The sequence below is a fragment of the Callospermophilus lateralis genome, chromosome 18 (genome assembly GCF_048772815.1).
Source record: "Callospermophilus lateralis isolate mCalLat2 chromosome 18, mCalLat2.hap1, whole genome shotgun sequence".
Taxonomy (NCBI): Eukaryota; Metazoa; Chordata; class Mammalia; order Rodentia; family Sciuridae; genus Callospermophilus; species Callospermophilus lateralis.
In genome coordinates this window covers 48,875,742-48,894,363 of record NC_135322.1, presented here as the reverse complement: position 1 = coordinate 48,894,363, position 18,622 = coordinate 48,875,742, and the positions used below count along the sequence as shown (strand labels likewise).

General features: G+C 47.5%; 1 protein-coding gene across 5 annotated transcripts; it reads right to left on the bottom strand.

The window, feature by feature from the left end:
- Nucleotides 1-465: 465 nt before the first annotated feature.
- LOC143383428 (cocaine esterase-like) lies at nucleotides 466-8,689 on the bottom strand. 5 transcript variants are annotated; one of them, XM_077105721.1, is made up of 12 exons: nucleotides 8,614-8,689; nucleotides 5,975-6,179; nucleotides 4,842-4,983; nucleotides 3,989-4,122; nucleotides 3,650-3,908; nucleotides 3,161-3,259; nucleotides 2,742-2,882; nucleotides 2,541-2,635; nucleotides 2,178-2,320; nucleotides 1,658-1,795; nucleotides 1,102-1,174; nucleotides 466-652 (listed from the first exon to the last, which is right to left on the bottom strand). In XM_077105721.1, the coding sequence occupies exons 1-12, from the start codon at nucleotides 8,687-8,689 to the stop codon at nucleotides 466-468; spliced, it is 1,692 nt and encodes a 563-aa protein (XP_076961836.1). The 5 variants fall into 5 exon arrangements, with proteins under 5 accessions (XP_076961836.1, XP_076961837.1, XP_076694068.2 ...); XM_077105722.1 differs by having other exon boundaries at nucleotides 1,706-1,795; XM_076837953.2 differs by having other exon boundaries at nucleotides 2,178-2,325; nucleotides 2,555-2,635.
- Nucleotides 8,690-18,622: the final 9,933 nt, after the last annotated feature.

Genomic DNA, 18,622 nt, shown 5'->3' with positions numbered 1-18,622 from the left:
GCTTGGTTATTATTGGAGTTGTTGTTGTTGTTGCTGTTGCTGTTGTTGTCACAGCAGCCTGATGGAGTAAAACATTGGAGCTTTTCTTAAGAGGACCCACTGGTATGAGAACATGGGGTACTTGCTGAGAGGTGGGCAAGGGGTTCAGAAAAGTACCAGTTCTGCTTCCTAAAACTTCTCTGTTAGCATGGGAGGGTGTGGCAACCGGGAGGAGGGGGAAGGAGGGGTTGTAGGGAAGGAGAGGGGAGGAAGGGAAGGAGGGACTCAGGCACAGTGGGGTGAGGAGGAAGGTGGGCATGCACTGGGAATTACTGATGTGTCTAACAAGAGAGGACCCATGGAGGAGTGTATGGACGAATAGCTATGTGAATGAGTGGGTCAACCCATGTTCTTGGGAGGGCATGTGTGGGCACCACAGGAAGACATCATCACACCTAGCACACCCCTCTCTTCCTGACAAGGGAGCTAGAGATCTGTGTGCTTGTCCTCAGCCTCCTTTAGCTCCTGGATCTTCTGAGGCAGGGTCTTGGTCCAGAACTGCAGCCTGTGTGCCTTCAGGGCCTGGCCCACAGCAGGCTGGATGTCCAGCTGCAGGTACTGCTGGTCCTGGGTGAACAGTGGCCAGTGGGGCAGGCCCTCTCCGTTGGGGTTCCTGTGCACATGCCCTCCCAGCAGGGAGGGGTGAGGGTCAGTCTGAGCTCTGTTGAACTCAGAACTGACCTGCCACCCCAACTATGGACAGGGCAGCCAGCCAGGCAGAAAAGGGTGTTGAGAATGGGGAGATGCATCCTGATGTAGGAAAGCACTAACTTCTCACTTGTGTCATTCCACACAGGGCAGGGAAACCTGGCCTGTGTTGCCCTTCCCTGTGAGAGACTGGCTTTCATGGTACCCCAGCACTATGGCTTACCCTCTAGACCACTAAGAGAAGAGACTAATGACTTGTAACCACAAAGCACCCTTTTTTAGTGTAGGTCTTCTGGTTGTGGAGGGGGCTTGGATGTGATGAAGGACACACAATAGCTAATGGTGTCACTTCAGACAAGGGGAGCAGTGGAGGGCCCGTGTCCCTGGGAGGCTGAGATGTGCAGGTGTCCTCACCCATTTCGAGCAAAGTTGGCCCAGTACTTCATCATCCTCCTGTTCAGCAGCTCCTCCTCCTCAGTGAGCTCAACTGTGGGAGGAGGAAGGCAAGGGTCCGGGTCCTGGCCAACCCCATCCAGCTGTCCACTCCTGTGCCACACTCACCACCCCAGCCCCAGGCTTGTGTCCCTTCCCTATCACAACAGTCCCAGGGCCTGGCCCTCTGCTTGCCCAACCTGCCTTTACTACTCCCAGCCTTTAACTGAATCAACACTGGGCTCCTCCTTGGCCTAGCAGTTTCCTTCTTTTGGACACCATGAAGTCATTTAATAAATGATTAGGCTTTTACCCAACCCTCTCTTCTCCTATGCAACACACCATTGTTGGGGTGGGAACACATAGAAGGTGCATAGATTGGACTGGGAAAGGTCTAACCCTGGAATGACCCATTGAGTTGTAAGATGCTAGACACTGAATCCCATGTTCTCTCTAAGCCACAGTTTCTCATTGTACAATGAGAGCAATTGCCACCCTGTAGTCATGAAAATGCTCCTGTGGAACAAGGAGTGCTCACTTCTAATGCCATTGATGAAGGATCCAAAAACAAAGATGATTTCATCACCATGGTCAGCCTTCACATGTGGTGGCTTGATATTCTTGAAGATGCTGGGACGATGCTGGAACTCATAGAAGTAGACAGGAGCATGGGAACCTGGAGGGTGGACAGGATGTGTCACTTTTGGTGGCAAGATTGCTAGGTCCAAAGCTGGCTTGAATCTTCACAGTGGCTTGGAAGCCCAGAATGGTTCAGAGGCAGTTGGAAGGCTCTTTGTTAAGTCATGTCTTAAAGTTCCTGGCTGTGTGGTCACGGGAAGTCCTTGAGTGCCACTAACTTAGTTTCCTCCTCTGTTAAATGAATGTGATGTCTATCTTTTACCCTACTCATAAGGATTTACTGAGATAACAGCCTTCAGGTGCCTGGGACCAGGGTCTGGATAAAGACATGTGTCAGGACCCGATACCAGACCTCACCTGGGACCCACAGCTCTGAGCTGTCTCCTAGGAAGCCAGGATTCAGCTACAGATACACTCACTCTGATCATGTGCTACTTGGAGTGCAGGCATCACAAACGTGAAGTCTGCCATCATCTCCTGGAACTGGAGTCGGAGGGTGTGGGGGTCCTCGTTGTCTCCCATGTACTCCTCCATCAATAGGTCAGCACATTCGGCAGGCAACCTCATCTAGTCCAGGGGATCAGGGAGAGTCAGGTTAGGCAATGTCTGGGGCAGGGAGGCAGGAGCTAGAGGGTAGGTATTGGGGTTTATAATGTCAGGAAATAGGGCAATGGTGTCAAGCTGTGTGGTGGCCCCACCCACAAATGCACATAGAACAATCTTTGTTCCTGGGGATTACTGAAAAGGCAGAGTGTCTGACTGCACTCTGCCTGGTGCAGGACCCCAGAAGTCTTACCGTCTGTGCTGATGTTTTCTGTAGAACAGCTCGCATGGACTCTCTGTCTAGATCTTTATGGATTTCAGGGGGGCCCATGAGCTGTGTGGTGAAGGAATAGTCTAGAATTAGGGGTGGGATGACCAGGATATACGAGGTCTAAAGCTCACATTTGACACTATTGTAGGGGTTTTGAGAGGGGACTCACCATGGGAAGGAGCCAGCCATACTCATCATTGTTGACACCAATGATGCTTGGAACACGTTGAAAATCAGCAGAGGCCAGAAGCTCCTGGGGGTGCCTGGGTAGGAAGGCTCCATCCACGACAGCAGGAATGACACTGAAAGCCTAAGGAGGCATTCAAGGTACATGATCACAGGAAGGAAAGTTTGTTTTCTAATGACACCTGAGCTACCTCCAACCCATCCTAACTCAAACAATGATGCTCACACCAACATTCAGAGATTCTTACCTGGTTTAGAATATTTTTGTCTCAAATGCCAATCAAGTTTATGAGGATACAAGGATACCAAGCCTTGAAATGAGATCTTTGTTCCACAGTGGAAAGCACTTTATTTTCCATATACCATGACCCCTGTCTCCTCACTAATGTCCATTCATCCTACCTTGGTAACAGTCAGCATTTCCTGTTCACTCTTGCCCCGCAGGCAGCTCACCAGGGCCTCTGACTCTACTTGCCCACAGGCAGACAGGTGGGCCACCATCTGTAAAGAAAGGGCGGTATTGCCTAAATCTCAGCTTTGTTCGGGTTGCCCTTAATTCTCAAAGTGTACCCTGTTATACTGCTGCAGGTGTGAAATTCTTCCTCCCTGAAGCTCAGGTATCATCCAGAGGAGATATCACACCTGCTTCCATGTGTCTTCTGAGGTTGAGGACCCCTGGATGCAGCTTTGCACACCATAGAGCAAAATCAACCACTTGAGGCAGGGGTGTGTGGATTCTGACCTTTGAGCTCCTCAAAACACCCAGGGGTGGTGGGGAGTTCCAGAGACACCTGCATAGTCTTTGTTCCCATGGAACAGACAGAGTGGCAAAGGCTCTGAAGTTGAAGGGTGAGGCAGCAGATTTGGCTGTGGGCAGTAAAGGATACTCACTGTGGAGACAACTTTAGATGAGCTCGTGATGAGGCCAGGCAGCAGGGCCACCCCACTCTCCATGATGGCACCATGGAAGAGTCCTTGGGACATTGGAGACACCACATGTGAAGACACACTAGTGCCACCTGCAGACTCGCCAAAAATAGTGACCCGATCAGGGTTGCCTCCAAAGTGAGCGATATTCTGCTGGACCCAGCGTAGGGCAGCCACTTGGTCCAGGTAGCCCCAGTTGCCAGTGGCATGCTGGTCTCCAGTGCTGAGAAATGCAAGGATGGTGATCACTGGATGGTCCTCTGTCTACTCAGTGCCCATTGACCATCCCTGTCCCAGGCTCACCTGAAGAAGCCCAGAACTCCCAGGCGGTACTGGATAGTGACCACCAGTACATTTTCAATGGCTGCCAGAATAGAACCATCACACATGGAAGCTGAGCCCATCACCAAGGCACCACCATGGATCCAGACCATCACCTGGGAAATCAGGAGATATACCATGTGGTGGACACCCTGCCCAATTCCATCCTGGGTGAAGCCCTAGTCTGAACACCTTTGACTTGTGTAGCTAACCACACAGAACACTAATAGGACCTCATGACCTAGGGTACTGGTGACAGAGTAAGATCAATTTGAAAGATCAGGCCTCCCATACTTTGGAATCTAACCAGGAAGCAGAACTTGGATCTATTCCTCTTAGAAGTACTCTGAAAGGAAAAGAAAATTGATGTTTCTGTGATTATCCCACTTGAACATTAATTTAAACTGTCATCTAATCTCTGGCCCAAAAAATATACCATGGTCATGGAATTTAGTGATCTCAAGGTGCAGCTGTGGGCACCTGCGTGGATCTCCTGGGTACAAGCTGGTGAGTTGGTTAGTGGCTTAGAACACCTGGCCTCTGAGAGGATCCAGGGCTCTTTGACTCCATGCCTAGGTCAGTTTCCTGCCTGCATAAGAGGACTTCTTGGAAACTGATAGTGAGAAACTTTTCATGGTAGTTCACACCACAGTGGTGGCCAGCTGAACCTGTGACTTCCAGTGTCGGTGGTTTTGTTATATAGTTCCTGGGTTCAATCCGCGGCCTTCACAGCATTGTGCTACTATCTACCTTGAACCATGTTCCAATCCCGCTTCTAATCATCTTCCCCCAAATTATTCTCCCACCCTTCAACTGACCATGACTTAACACTCACAGGCAGGTTAGAGCCCTCACGGGCATGTGCAGGCGCGTAGATGCTGAGGTACAGGCAGTCCTCTGACATGGGGATGGGAGGCAAGTTTGTACTCCCTAGATTCAGAGCCTCTAGATTCAATGCATCTGCATTTTGCAGACACCTGGTGACAACGGAATACAGTTACTCCAGGGGCTGAGCAGTGGTCAATTCAGACGTCAGGTCCTGACTGGATCCCAGACAACCTCACTCCCTGCCTTAACTGATGCCTGGCCTCACATGATCCTTCTTTCAAGTCATTCCCCACTGAGTTCCAGGCCACAGGCTCGGGGGAAACTGGGATGGAGCCTAGACCCCCAGGGAGGCCTCAAGATTGTTGAGCACCTGATTCCACCTCCTTCTGAGGCTGGGCAATCCTGACTCTAGGGCCCTGTCTGGGAAACACTGGCTGCCCCTGTTGACAGTCACTATTTATTACTATCCCCACTCAGGCCTGGAACAGCATAGGTGTCCCCACACAGCTGGTATCTGAGTGGATGGAGGTTAGTTTCTCACAGAAGGGTAATGGGGCATCCCACAGCCCAACTTGAGACTCTCAGAAAACCTCACCCCTCCACTGAGTCTCCAGCTGTAAGCACATGCCCCTTTCCCTTGGCCCTGTGGATGGGGTCCCCAAGGAGCCACCATTGTTGCCCTCCTCAGGGATCTGCAGCATCGACTGCTGGAGTCAAGGTCTTTTATAGGTTCAGAGAGCCACGCCGACCTTCTCCCAGAATCATCTCCCGTGGTGGGAGAGAACCCCGGAAATAAGCTAAATCCAGGGACATTATTTTCTGCTCTGTTTTCAGCACCTGGAGCTAATGCCTTTTGGGTTCCACACTCTGAGGCAGGGGCCTGGCAAAGTTACTCCAGCATTGGAAGAATGAATGTGGGAATTTCCCCAATGTAGAGGGATATGTTTGTGTATATTTGTTCATTTCAGACCTGGGTTTCAAAGATGGTGCATTAGTTTGCAAAAAACACATTACCACTGGTCCATAGCCCCAGACCTTGCAGTACAGTTTAGATGAAGGAGCCACTGCAGCCTGGCCCAGGGCTCGGAGTACCCTCCCTCACCCCAGCCCTGAGGTTTTCCAGACCCCAGGAGAACTTACATGGCCGGGTGGGAGGTCCCATCCCTCACACCACTCCAAGGTTCAGGGGGTTCAGGGGCTGCAAAGCGCAGTGGTCCTACAGGTGGCTTGGCAAAGGGAATTCCCAGGAAGGTGTGGACACCCGCATCGGTGCCCTTCACGTGGACAAGACTGCCGCGCACCTGCCCAGTGTGGGTGATCCGGATGGGGCTGACTGAGTCCTGGCCTGTGGGCAGAGAGATGCACTTCAGGCTCAGGTCTGCCCACTCAGCTGCTGACCTGCAGCACTGGGCCTGGTTGGCCCTCCTCAGCTCAGCCTTGTGGAGGAACCCTGATATGTCAACATTTCCTTCAGAATCTTTCTGCCCATCCCTAGTCCCTATCCCCACCACCACTATTACTCGACCAGCTCACAGCCTATCCCTCCAGGATCACCAAACCCCTGTGCCTTGCCACCATCCTTCAGTCCTAGCATCTTCCAGCAAAATATCTTTTGGGCTGATGGGGAAGAATGTCCATTGCACTCACTGTGCCAGGTCATGTCACACACTAGGAGGACTGTGGGAGTGGAACTAAATTTTCCCATCCTCAAGGATCTCATGCTTGAGAAGACAAGAAATGACATAAAGAATCACCATTCATGAAAGGAGAAACAGACATATGGAGGGGAGCTATGAGTTCAGACCATACAAAAATTGTCCTGCCTGGGCTTGGGGATCAAGGCAAGGAGCCAGTGAAAAGTCAAGCTAGATATATCTGGCTTGTCCAAGTCATGATATTTGGTAAAGGTTGATGTTGGGCATGCTGGGTTTAAATCTTCTCTCTTCCCTAGAATGGGCCTTCTCTTGGGTGGGTGCAGCTCTCTGGCTGTCCCAGTCCTCTCTGTGCTTCAGGGTGCAGGTAGGTGGCAGTCAGGTCCACAGTCCTCCTGCTCTTGCTGACATCTCCCCAGCTCCCATATCACTGGGGCCTTTCCTTCCCCAGGCTCAAGATTTCACTCCAGAATGTGGTAGATCTGAGCTGATTTCCATAAGAAAAAGTTAAAAACTCCAAACCTCCTCCTCTTTCCCACCAGATACCCTAGGATCTGCGTGTTTGATGCTCCCTGGTACAGGTCAGGCCAGGGCAGCAGCCACTCACAGGACCACAGAAGGAAATTGGCCAGCATCCCTCCAAGTCCAAAGACTCACTCCTGTCCCTACCAACATGCTGTCTCCACACAATGCCTTGCCGGAGGGATTGTGGTCCATGTAACTCATGTGGTGACTGGCCACTAATGCCTGATATTTGTAATTACAAAGGGCAAAGTCTGCTAATTAATCCTGCTCACAGTCTGATGACATAATGTCGCTGCTTCCTTGAGGAGAAGCCCCCTGCATGAAACAGCAGGAGGAATCTCACCATGTATGTATGTAGTGGTGGGAAGTTTCCTTGTGTCCTGATGAGGAAATGGTCACACCAGAAAAGATGGGTTTGTGACCATTTAGGTGAGAGACAAAGATGAGTAGTGTGTAAGACCTGGACCGTATTTAAGACCTAGATGAGCCTGTGGAGGAGCCAGGACTGGGTGGGCAGAAGACTGTGGGACGCAAATCTATACCCTCTCAGGACTCAGGTGTTTTTTTTTTTTTTTTTTTTGTATGTGAGTTCAAGAAAAAGTTTTTTGAAAATAGAATATTTCGGATTTCGGGAGAGGGGCTGGGGTTGTGGCTCAGAGGTAGAGTGCTTGCCTGACGTGCCTGAGGCAATGGGTTCTATCCTCAGAACAACATAAATATAAAATAAAGATATTGTGTACACTTATAACTAAAAAAATAAATATTAAAAAAATACAATCTTTCAGTGAAGCTAGAAAAGTCTTTCTGCTGAGAAAATTCTGGTTCTCTCAGCCCCAGGTAAGGGAGGAAGCCTATCAGTAGTGGTCCAAAGGGGACAAGGGACCATGGATTCCTCAGTGCAGATTAGACTGGGAAAGTTGGGTCTATGTCCAACACCCACAATAGGAGCCTTTGGCGTGGGAGGGATCAGGGCTGCTGACACTCCCTGGGCATGGTACTCTCTTACCAGCACCTTCTGATAAGGGCCTAGAGACTTCTAGAAGGCACAGAGCACTTCGCCTTTGTTCTAGAACACAATGTAAGGCATGTCAGCTTGGGTCTGCCAGTGAAGGGAACCCAGCAGTCACTCAGATCAGCATTAAGAAGTGGTACCACGACTACTGTAACCCCCAGGGCCAGTAACCTTGCCTGTGGAGCCTATGGAAGGCGCCAGCACTTCTCTGTCCAAGGGGTCAACACACTCAGAGCCAAATGTCACCAGCAAGCTCTTATATTGCTGTTGGTATTATCCAAGGGTGAGTAGTAGCTACAGCACAGCCACACACGGGAGGCAAAGGTCCCCTATCCCTGTTCCTTTGCCAGGAGGCTTCTCACTTGCCCATACTGTGCTCCTCAGCACCCCTCACACTAGCTCACTCCTCCATGGGGGTGTCCTCAGGCAGCTCTGACCCTCTCTGGCTCACCCCCAGCCCCTCATCCCCTTCATCTGTCTCCTCTACCAACTCCCCCGCCCTGGTGCCTTCCCTCCAGGCTCAGGCTCTGTCTCTGTGCACTTTGGCAGATCCAACCCGGTCTCTACCACCCTCCCCATGGCAGCCTCACCCTGGCCCTGGATGAGGAGCATCAGGAGCCCATAGGCCACGAGGATGAGCCAGGCAGAAAGTCGATGCAGGCACATGGTCGGCTCCCAGGGCTGCTTCTGTATTCCTGGGCTTCACCTGGAACTGCAGAGTAGCATTCTGCCAGGTGGAATTTGAACCTGACAGTGAGGAGTCTGGGAAATGGGAGGTGCCCTGCAAGGGGTGTGCTGCAGGAGAGTCATTCTGAACTCTCAGAGGTCATGGGGGCAGTGTGCAGCGGGCAGGGCCCTACCCCTCTTCTTCCCTTGGGCACCTCCCAAGGTGCCGCACAGCCTCTGCAGCCCCTCTGACATCCCAGGACCCCTTCCTCACACCTGGAGTCTCTAATTCCCTGTCCTTGCTGTCAACCATGGGGAGGAGAGGAGGGAGCAGAGAGCTGGATGTAACTGGAGGAACCTGGAGGGCTTCTCTGGGAGGTGCAGAATGAAGATTTCCAGAGATGGAGAAATACAGATGACCTTGCTGGAGTGTGGGGAACTGCTTACACAGTGGAAAGGAGATGTGACTGGGTGCCCTTCAATACTTCCTAATCTCTTATAGACCATGTTCTGAGATCCTCGGAGGGTTTCACCCTTCTTAGTCTGACCCTTCTTTGTGAAGGCATTTCTGTAGATACCCCAACAACATAAAACCAAGGTCCAGTTTATAGTCACTTATCCACTAGAAAGATGTGAAATAAGTGCCTGCCCGTCCAGGGAACTCCCAGGGATTAGATGCCTCTGGGAGATTCTGAATCATCCTGAGCCCTGCGTGGGTAAATGGAAGCCCGTCTGGGTTAGGAGGATCTGCTCAAACTGACTTCCCTGATGAAGGGGTATGGGGCTCAACTTCAGGCAGCAGCCTAGAGATTTCCCTGCAAACCATCCTTGGCTAGCCTACCCCCACCCCACCATAGGTTCTCACATCTTAGTGTGTGTCCTTCTCAGCCACATTGGGGAATAATCAGCTTTATCCACAACTAAGAAGCCATCATGCTGAGAGCACTGCTTCTCCTTGACCTCCACCCAATCAGCAAGGCTGCTGTGGATTCAGTTTCCCTTTCACTGTACTCTCCTCCAAGCCATTGCCCCAGCTCCAGCCTGGGCAGATGCTTTCTCTGCTCTGATTCTCCTCACCTAGTTCTCAGCTGAGCTCTGGGCTCCTCCCAGCTCAGTCCTATTATAAGCTCCTTTGTGTCAACTGGACAACAAGTGCTTCTTCCTAATCTGGAGTCTGCTAGGGTGGAGGTCCCCATGGGCCCTGCCCTTTATCTTACAGAGGCCTTGGCTTTTACAATGACCAAGATGATAGTGATAATGTGAAATGATGAAGAGTTTCAGGAGTGTATCTGTGTATGTATTTGTATATATTATACCTTATACATATATAGATATGAGAGAGAGAGAGAGAGAGAGAGAGAGAGAGAGAGAGAGATAGATAGATAATGGAAGATGAAAGCAGAGTCTAAAAGGCAAACAAACATCTGCAATGAGATCCCCCAACATGTGGTTTAAATTCAATTTGATCTAAGACCATCAGACCAAGTGTTAAAGAGGATATCGAGCAACTGGTACCCTCATAAATGGCTGGTAGGGATGCAGAGTGACAGAGTCTTTGTGGAGAAGAGTTTGGTATTTCTCTTAAACATTCCACACACACTTGCTATGTGACTCAGAAATTCTCCTCTCAGGTCTCTCTGCAACAGAAATGACAGCATGGGTCCATATAAATAATTTATGTCAATGTTCCTAAGAGCTTTATTAGAATTGGTCAAAAAATGGAAGACACTCAGATGTATATTAATTGGTCAGTGGATAATGGGTAGGGTGTCCCTACAAGGAATGCCACTCCTTAGGAAATGGAGTCTGAGATCCGCTTGCATCTCAAAAGTAGTATGTGAAGTGACAGAGTCATTCCTAAAAGTGTCCATGTGCATCATATTTGGGGCAAGACCAACTAGAGGAACCCAAGCAATTAGGTGACTGCCTTAGAGCAGGATTCAGGGCAAGGGAGGACTACAAAGGGGCGTGAGGAAGTTTAGGAAGTGAAAGAAACTGGTAAAACTTGTGGTGGTGGTGTTTGCTTATCTTACATATTATCTCAGAATGAATAAATTGTACACTCAAGAGATTAATTTAATTGCATATAAGTTATTCCACACTGGGTTGTGAATGGATGTAGCTCAGTGGTATACTGCTTGCCTAGCAGGCCAAGGAGGTAGATATGGTCCCTAGCACTGTATACACACACACACACACACACACACACACATGCTCCACACTGAAGAACTTAAAAAATCTATTAAGTATCTAAAAAATATTGTGGGAAACACTTTGGGTAATAGAGTGTGCTTCTACAGAATTGAAACATGGAAGCTTGCTCCCAGGAACTCAGTAAATGCTATAAGGATGCACCCATGAGTCTTCACCAAAAGGAAAGTCCTTTATGTGCTGGGTCCCTTCTGGCTTAATGTTAACCTTGTCTATCCACTGGTGGCCCAAATGGCCAAACAGAATTGTCATCTTTTGCCCAAAATTCATGAAGTCTTTGATTGGGCTTAAATATAATGAATGGAAATGAGGGGGTCATCTCCCTTTGGGTAACTTGTACCCGAGGAGGGCATGTCAGTCAGAGGTTGGGAACTGGGGGACTCTCAAGGTCTTTGGGATGAGAAATCAGCCTCTTAATGTCTAATAGAAAAAGATTTGAGGGGACCCAGAGGCACAATGATCATTATTTGCTACCTTTGTACATATGAGGGGCCAGAGAAATTTAGGGACAGCAATGAAGGGAGAAGAAAAATCAATGATGGGATGTTATAGTGAGTGGGGGATGGTTAGGAGGCTGCAGGGGGAATTCTGCAAGGCAGAAGGACACCTTACTAGATGGAGAGGTTCTCAGGGATGAGGGACAAGAATCACTTCTCTAGACCTCCTGCGCCTCCAAGGACTCTTCCAGGACACACAACACAGAAACATCTTCTCAGATGTGGTATAATCATGTCAGTGTGGGGATCACAGTGTCTGCAGATTCACAGGGAATAAGAGCCAATTTGAGGAGACAGGACCCTGAGGACCCCACCTGGCTCTCCTGGACATACTCAGCTGCTCCAGGTTTTAGAATCAATGGAGAAACCCAGTCCTGCTCCTCACAAGTGTGGGGATGGAAATAGATTGGTGAGTGGATTGTTTAAAATAAGCAGAGACATTTTGTAGTAGTTTGCAGTCTTGGTGGCTGAGATCTTGGGCGGTAGGTGCTAGGGTCTGAGAACTTGTGTCCACCCAATTCACACAATGAAACCTAATCTCCAGTGTGATGGTATTAAGGGTTAGGGTCCTAGCTGGGAGTGGTGGTGCATTCCTGTAATCCCAGGGACTCTGGAGGCTGAGACAGGAGGATGGAGAATAGAAAATTCAAAGCCATTCTTAGCAATTTTGAGGTGCTAAGCAACTCAGGGAGATGCTGTCTCTAAAATACATACATAACATACATACATACAAAATAGGACTGTGGATGTGGCTCAGTGGTTGAGTGCTCCTGATTTCAATCCCAGGTACTAAAAGAAAAAGAGTTATGGTCCTAAGGGTATGAATAGGATATCACTGGGTTATCTTGATGAGTTCTTCTTCCTCAATTGTTCAACTCTGAACATTAGAGAAGTGCCAAGGCAAGAATTTAAAAGAGTTTTTTAAATAAAGACTTTTCCTGGAGAAAGAATGGGGCCATAGCTGGTGGTATCCTGGTATCCCAAGAAGTGAGAGCATCCTGCACCTTTTAGACATTTTAGACTTTCTTTGTTTTCCTGCTCTCTTCCCCCTTATCTCTTCCTTCCTGACTAGGCCCAGGAGATGCTGGTGGAATGGCCAAAAGGTGAGAAGCAGGTGGGCTGGAAGGGCCAATGTGGAGTGATGGGGCAGGAAGGGAGCTGCATCCCAGGGGCCTTAATTAGCAGCTCCCTGTCTGTTCAGGAGGTGCTTCATGAACCCCCTTCTAGGAGGGCAGTATAGGCAGGAATCCTGGTAGACAAAGTGCTCAGGAGGCATTACCATTCCAGTCTCCCAGGGGTGGTCTCCAACTTCCTGGACTCCAACTGGCCTCCATTTTCTCCATCGATCCTATGACCTATCTACATTGACTGCCTGTCCTTAATTCTGGCTTCAATATGGTCATGGAAGGCATTATTTGCCCCTTATACCATGTAATGACTCAGTGAGAAGGTGCCGTCCATAAGTGAAAAAGCCGAAAGCAAGCTCCCCTCATACTCCCAATCTGCTGGCTTCTTACTTACTTACTTTCTTTCTTCTTCTTCTTCTTTTTTTTTTTTTAACTTTTTTTCCAGACTGAGGATTAAACCCAGGAGAACTTTACTAGTGAACTACATCTCTAGTTCTATTCATTTTTAATTTTGAGACAGTATTGGCATGAGATCACTATTGGCATCAGATCTGCCATTTTAGATCTGGAGCCATTCTATTCAGGGCCTCCCAGGCTTCGATTTAGGAGCCATTTTATCTAGGGACTCCAGGCTTCCATTCCAAATGTGCCTGCTAGAAGGTTCACCCCACCCCAGCCCAGGACACAACCCCTAAGCATGCTTGTTGCTGCTGTCCCCGGAAGGACAGCCTTGTCAGTTTGCTCCATGCTACTGCAACAAATCTCTTGTGAGGGATTCAGGACCCTCCCCAATCCCCAGACCTGACCCAGTTGATGGACCCCCTTTCTTCCGTTCTCCACTTTCTGCTCTGACCCCTCTGGGACCTCCCTCACCTACTTTCTGTCCACCTGCTACTCCTTCTTTCTTGGTACCCTCTACCCAGCCTGCACCCTTGTTTCCCTTTTGAGAAGTAGCAGGGTCAGAGGGAGTTGTCCAGGTACATGTCCCTTTCTCCCTTAGTGACTTCTCCCCAGTGGAAAGGAGGCTAGGGTCCTTCCCCTCCAATCCCTCAGGGTACAGTAAGGAATTCCAATACCTAACCCAATCATAGGATCCAACTTTCCATGATCCTATCCAACTGTCTCCAACCTGAGGAAGGCAGGAGAGTTTGGGAGCAGGGTTAGGGAACAGCAGTTTTACCCAGCTTCTTCCTGTTTTATGTCAAGACTTACATTGAACTGTAAATGGAAGAGGCCTGCAGACTCAGTAGGAGACTGACCTGAGGCCCTAGGAAAAAGAAAACAAATGTAAAAGTGTCTTTTGTCTGAACTCCTACAATACTAAACCCCAAAGCATATTTTATGGCACCTTACTAATTACCAGGCAGTCATGATTTCTAGGATCCTTTGGGTTTTTTCCTTAAGTTCCATATTTTGGGAGCTCATGATTTTGATCCTACACACCCAGGTTAATGTTTTCCTGCTCAGTCCTATTTTTGTTCAACTTTTTAAACCTCTGTAACATTGCAATGAAGATTTGCCTACAAAAAGCTACAAGGCCTTTGCTATTGTGTTCTGTGTGCACACTTGTGTTATTTGTTGTATGTCTATGTGTGTGTACGTCTGTATATCATGTACATGATATCCAAATTGGCAGACGTACAATGAGTGCTCATAAATTAATAGAAATGCATCCTTTAATTCACATGATTTAAGAAGTTTCAATCTCAACTGGGTAAATAGATGAAAGTAAAGATGTCTTTAGGATTATTTACCTCACAAGTCTCTCCAGGTGATCAAAAAAGTATTAACTATTGATGTCTATAGAATGTCTAATACCCATTGTTTCTAGGACTTTTCTTCAACAAGAGAGAAATGGCTAATACTGTTCAATATGCTTGTCTGATAACTTGGTAAAAATAAGTAAATTAGATTTGACATGGGATTACTCATAAATGTGGTTATTAGACATCTGATTAATTTGTAAGGTTAAGATGCTAACTGTTAAATATAACATAAAGTACTCTTAAGTCCTTAAATTCCTCTAGGTAAAATTATTGTTGTTTTAATAAAAAAAAGAGGTTAAGATTGCTTTGTTATCACTGAAAACAAGGTTACTAAAAATTTAAAGTTCCAACATGTATAATTCTATATACTTGAGCATTATATTTTCATGAAATGGTAAACAAATGTGATTCTCTATACAAGAGGTCCAAAAGTTTTAACTGTGTTTCAATTAGAGTACTTTAAATTACATAGAGTATTTCTTCTCATTAAAATGGAGTAATCTGACTAAATTTAGAAATTCACAAGGATTGTTTCAAGTGAATAAAAAAGAGGATAACAGATGGGAAAGGAAAATTAGAAGGTTCCAGGCATGGAACCATATTTAATAGAAGGAAAAGAAAATGATTATGAATAAAAAAGACTTTATTTGATGAAGCAAATAAGAGGGTTAAAATAAGTGATAAAGAGGTCTGTATAGGTTAATGATATATATATGAAAGAATCAATGAAAGCTATTGAAGGTTTTACCAAGGTCAAACATTAATGTACTGATATAAACCAAAATTTAATCTACATATTAAACTAACAAGCATTTCTTAAAACGTTATTTACCAATAACATTGTGTTTATTAAGTTTTACTTTTTAGAGCAAATAATCTTGAAGGAATTTAGGTTTATACAACTGTTAAACAACAACTGTTCCAAAGTCTAAATTTTCTTTAAAAGCGAAACTTGGTTAATATAAAAACATCAATGGAATTATGGTGCTATTTCTCTTCTTTATATATTAAATGTGTTCATATCTTCCAGGTATACAAGTCTTTAAGATAGAGGGTTTAAAAGAACATTATATCAAGCTGATATTCTCCAAACTAAAGTTGTATGGTAATTTTAGATTCTTAAGGATAACAAATTTAATTGGGGATTTATTTATATCATTTAATGCTTGACAACTGGACCTGTTATCAACAAGATATGTAAAGTATTTTGTTCCTTTTTACAGTGGGATACAATTTAAATGTATTTTTAAGTTAATGATTGCCTAATCTCTTTAGAATTTATTATTGTAAAACACAAATGCATTTTTCTACTTTTCCACAAAAAAACTAAATTCTCTCAGCCTTTCTTTAACTCACGTTTTAAATGTAATAACATATTGTGTTAGCTACATTCATATGGGTTAGTGGGTTTGAGGTGATTAATCAACCTGCGTCCGTGTAAGAACCACCAATCAGGTGCCCATCAGTGAGATCTCCTCACCAATCCAGGATCTTAGCAAGCTCCCCTGGCCAACCCTAGTAGGATAATGAACTCCAAAAACCCTTTTCCTGTCCCAAGTCCACCCTTCCTGCCCTAAGCCCAATAAAAATTTCAGGCTGGTCCAGCCCCACTTGCTTCTCCTCAACCTGCCATGTTGGTCTGAGGGTCTCACTTGGGAGCAAAATCTCAAAAAAGCCTCGTTCAGCAGCCTTTTCAATCTTCCTCCTTTGGTCACTGCTGTCTGAACTTACATCTGCTGCCGAAATCCAGGAGGGATTTTCTGGCCTCTCCCTTAAGGGATTGAGGTCCACTCTCCCCACTTCAAAGGAACCAGGAAATTCCTAAGCTACTCCTTTACCTCTCCTTTCATCCAGGCCAACAGGATTGGGGTAAGTTCCCACGTTTCCCATGATCTTACAGCCCCTTTGTTGGGTGAGGGAGGCTGTTGGTAAGTCCCGCACATACCATAGACCCCCACTGGTTCCATTCAAGGTCCCAGGAACTGTGGAGATGTCGCAGTCCTTGTGTTACCCCTTCAGATTCGTTTGGGCCCCCGGTGGGTTGCAGGAATGCCTCAACCTTATCTGTTCCTTGGGTGAGTGCGATCTGAATTTGGGACACCTTTTTCTGCTCCCACCCACCCCCGAGGGTTTCAGAAGGTCATGGGAAACACCGAATCCTCCTTAGACCCCAAATCTATTTGGGTTGTCTTTTGCCAAATTAGGACTTACTCAAGACCTAAGCCGAAAACCCCTCATCTTACTCCACTGTGGCCTGGCCCCAGTATGACTTAGACAGTGGGTCATAATGACCCCCAGAAGGAACTTTTGCTTTAAAATCCTCACTGAATTGGACAATTTCTGTCACTGGACAGGAAAGTGGGCAGAAGTCCCTTTCATCTGGAGGCACATTCAGGCTTTCTGAGACTCACTCCTGTCCTCCCTTCTGCTCTACCTGTCTACTGCTCAAGATTTCCTTGCTAGAGAAAATCCCAAATGCCTATCTCATTGTTCTACATCTCCTTCCTCATTCTCAGATCCACAGGAGCTGCTCTCAGCCCCACCTTCCTGTCTTCCCCCTCCCCTCCCACACCTGTACCCCTCCCACTTCTGCTGCTACCACAGTTCCTCCTCCCCCACTCCAGGACCTCCCCCTCCATCCCTCTCCCCCTCCTGACCCTCTTCCTCTTCTGCAGCATGGATCCTCCACCCAACTCTACTACTGATACAACCCTTCCTTCTCTTCCCACTCACTCCTCTCTTCTGTCAGTACCCATACCTGGTCTCAACAGGCCCTCTCACCAGCTAACCCAAAGCTCCTTTGTCCTCTCAGGGAAGTGGCAGGGGCCAAAGTACATGTCCCATTATCACTTCAAGATCATTCCCAGATTCAAAAGTACCTTGGGTCCTTATTCACTGACTCATTTACTTATACTAAGAAACTTTGATAACTCTCTCAGACTTACGATTTTACCTGGCATGATTTTATGTCATTCTTTCCTCCACCCTACCTGATGAGTGAGCCAGCATCCAGAAGGACACATGAGATCATGTCTATCAAATTCACCTCACAGATATGACTCTCCCCACAGGTAAAGCGCCACTCCCCTAACTGAAACCAACTAGGACTGTCAAGATGGCCAACGAGGTCGCCGTGACTGCACTCACATGGTCCAATATCTTATACAGGCATACATGCAGTTTCAATAAGGTGATTAACTTTGATAAGCTGACACAAATCACCCAGGACCCAGAAGAGAATCTAGCCTTATTTCTCAAGCGCCTTACAGAGGACCTCACCAAATATACTAAGCTGGATCCTGAGTCTCCCTCCAGGGCTACAGTGTTAGCAACCCATTTCATTACTCAATCAGCCCATGATACTAGAAAAGAGTTCAAAGGAGCTGAGGAGGGCCCTCAGACTTCTATCTGAGATCTGGTGAAAATGGCCTCTGAAATCTGTAATGCCCAGGAAGAGGTGGCTGAAGTAGCCAGGCAGGCTCAATTGCAGAAAAGGTAACAATCTAAACCCAGACCTTGGTGGTGGCCCTGAGGCCTATGGCTCCAGAGAGAGCTTCACAGGGGAACCAGGATTCCTCTCCACCAGAGCCTTGCTTCAAATGTGGATGCAATGGTCCCTGGGCTTGCCAATGCCCAAACCCATGGCGCCCCACTCCAGACCTGGCACCCCAGTAAGCAGACAGGATACTGGAAGAGCAAGTGCCCTATGGCTGGCACTTCTTTGGTGACTCCACGCATGGGTATGACCAGCCAGGCTGCCCCTTTTCTTGAACTATTGGTGTTCACAGAAGACTGAAGAAGCCCAGACTCGAGGACCCCCATCACCCTTCCTGAGCCCAGGATAACACTGCAGATAGTGGGTAAGTCCATAACCTTCATTGTGGACACGGAAGCTACCTATTCTGTCTTGTCTGACCACACTGGGTCTCTGTTTCCTTCCCAGGTCTCGGTTATGGGGATTGACGGCAAACCCTAATTCCCAAACAGAACTGCTAAGCTGATCTGTGCCCTGGAGGGACACCCTTTCACACACTCTTCTCTGGTCACTCCAGCCTGTCCAGGTTCTCTCCTAGACAGAGATGATCTACAACTTCTAGGAGCCACCCTCCAACTATACTCCTAGAGTACCACCACCCATCTTCTTCTGCCTTTAATCCTTACTCTAATAACCTGACATTACCTCTGTGCCATTTCCCACTGACCTAGTGGATCCCCAGGTCTGGGTCACCTCCAAGCCAGTCATAGCCTCCCACTGCAGGCCAGTCCGTATCTAGCTGAAACCCCAAATTAAGTTTCCTTTGCTTCCCCAAATTCCCATCTCCAAAACCCACA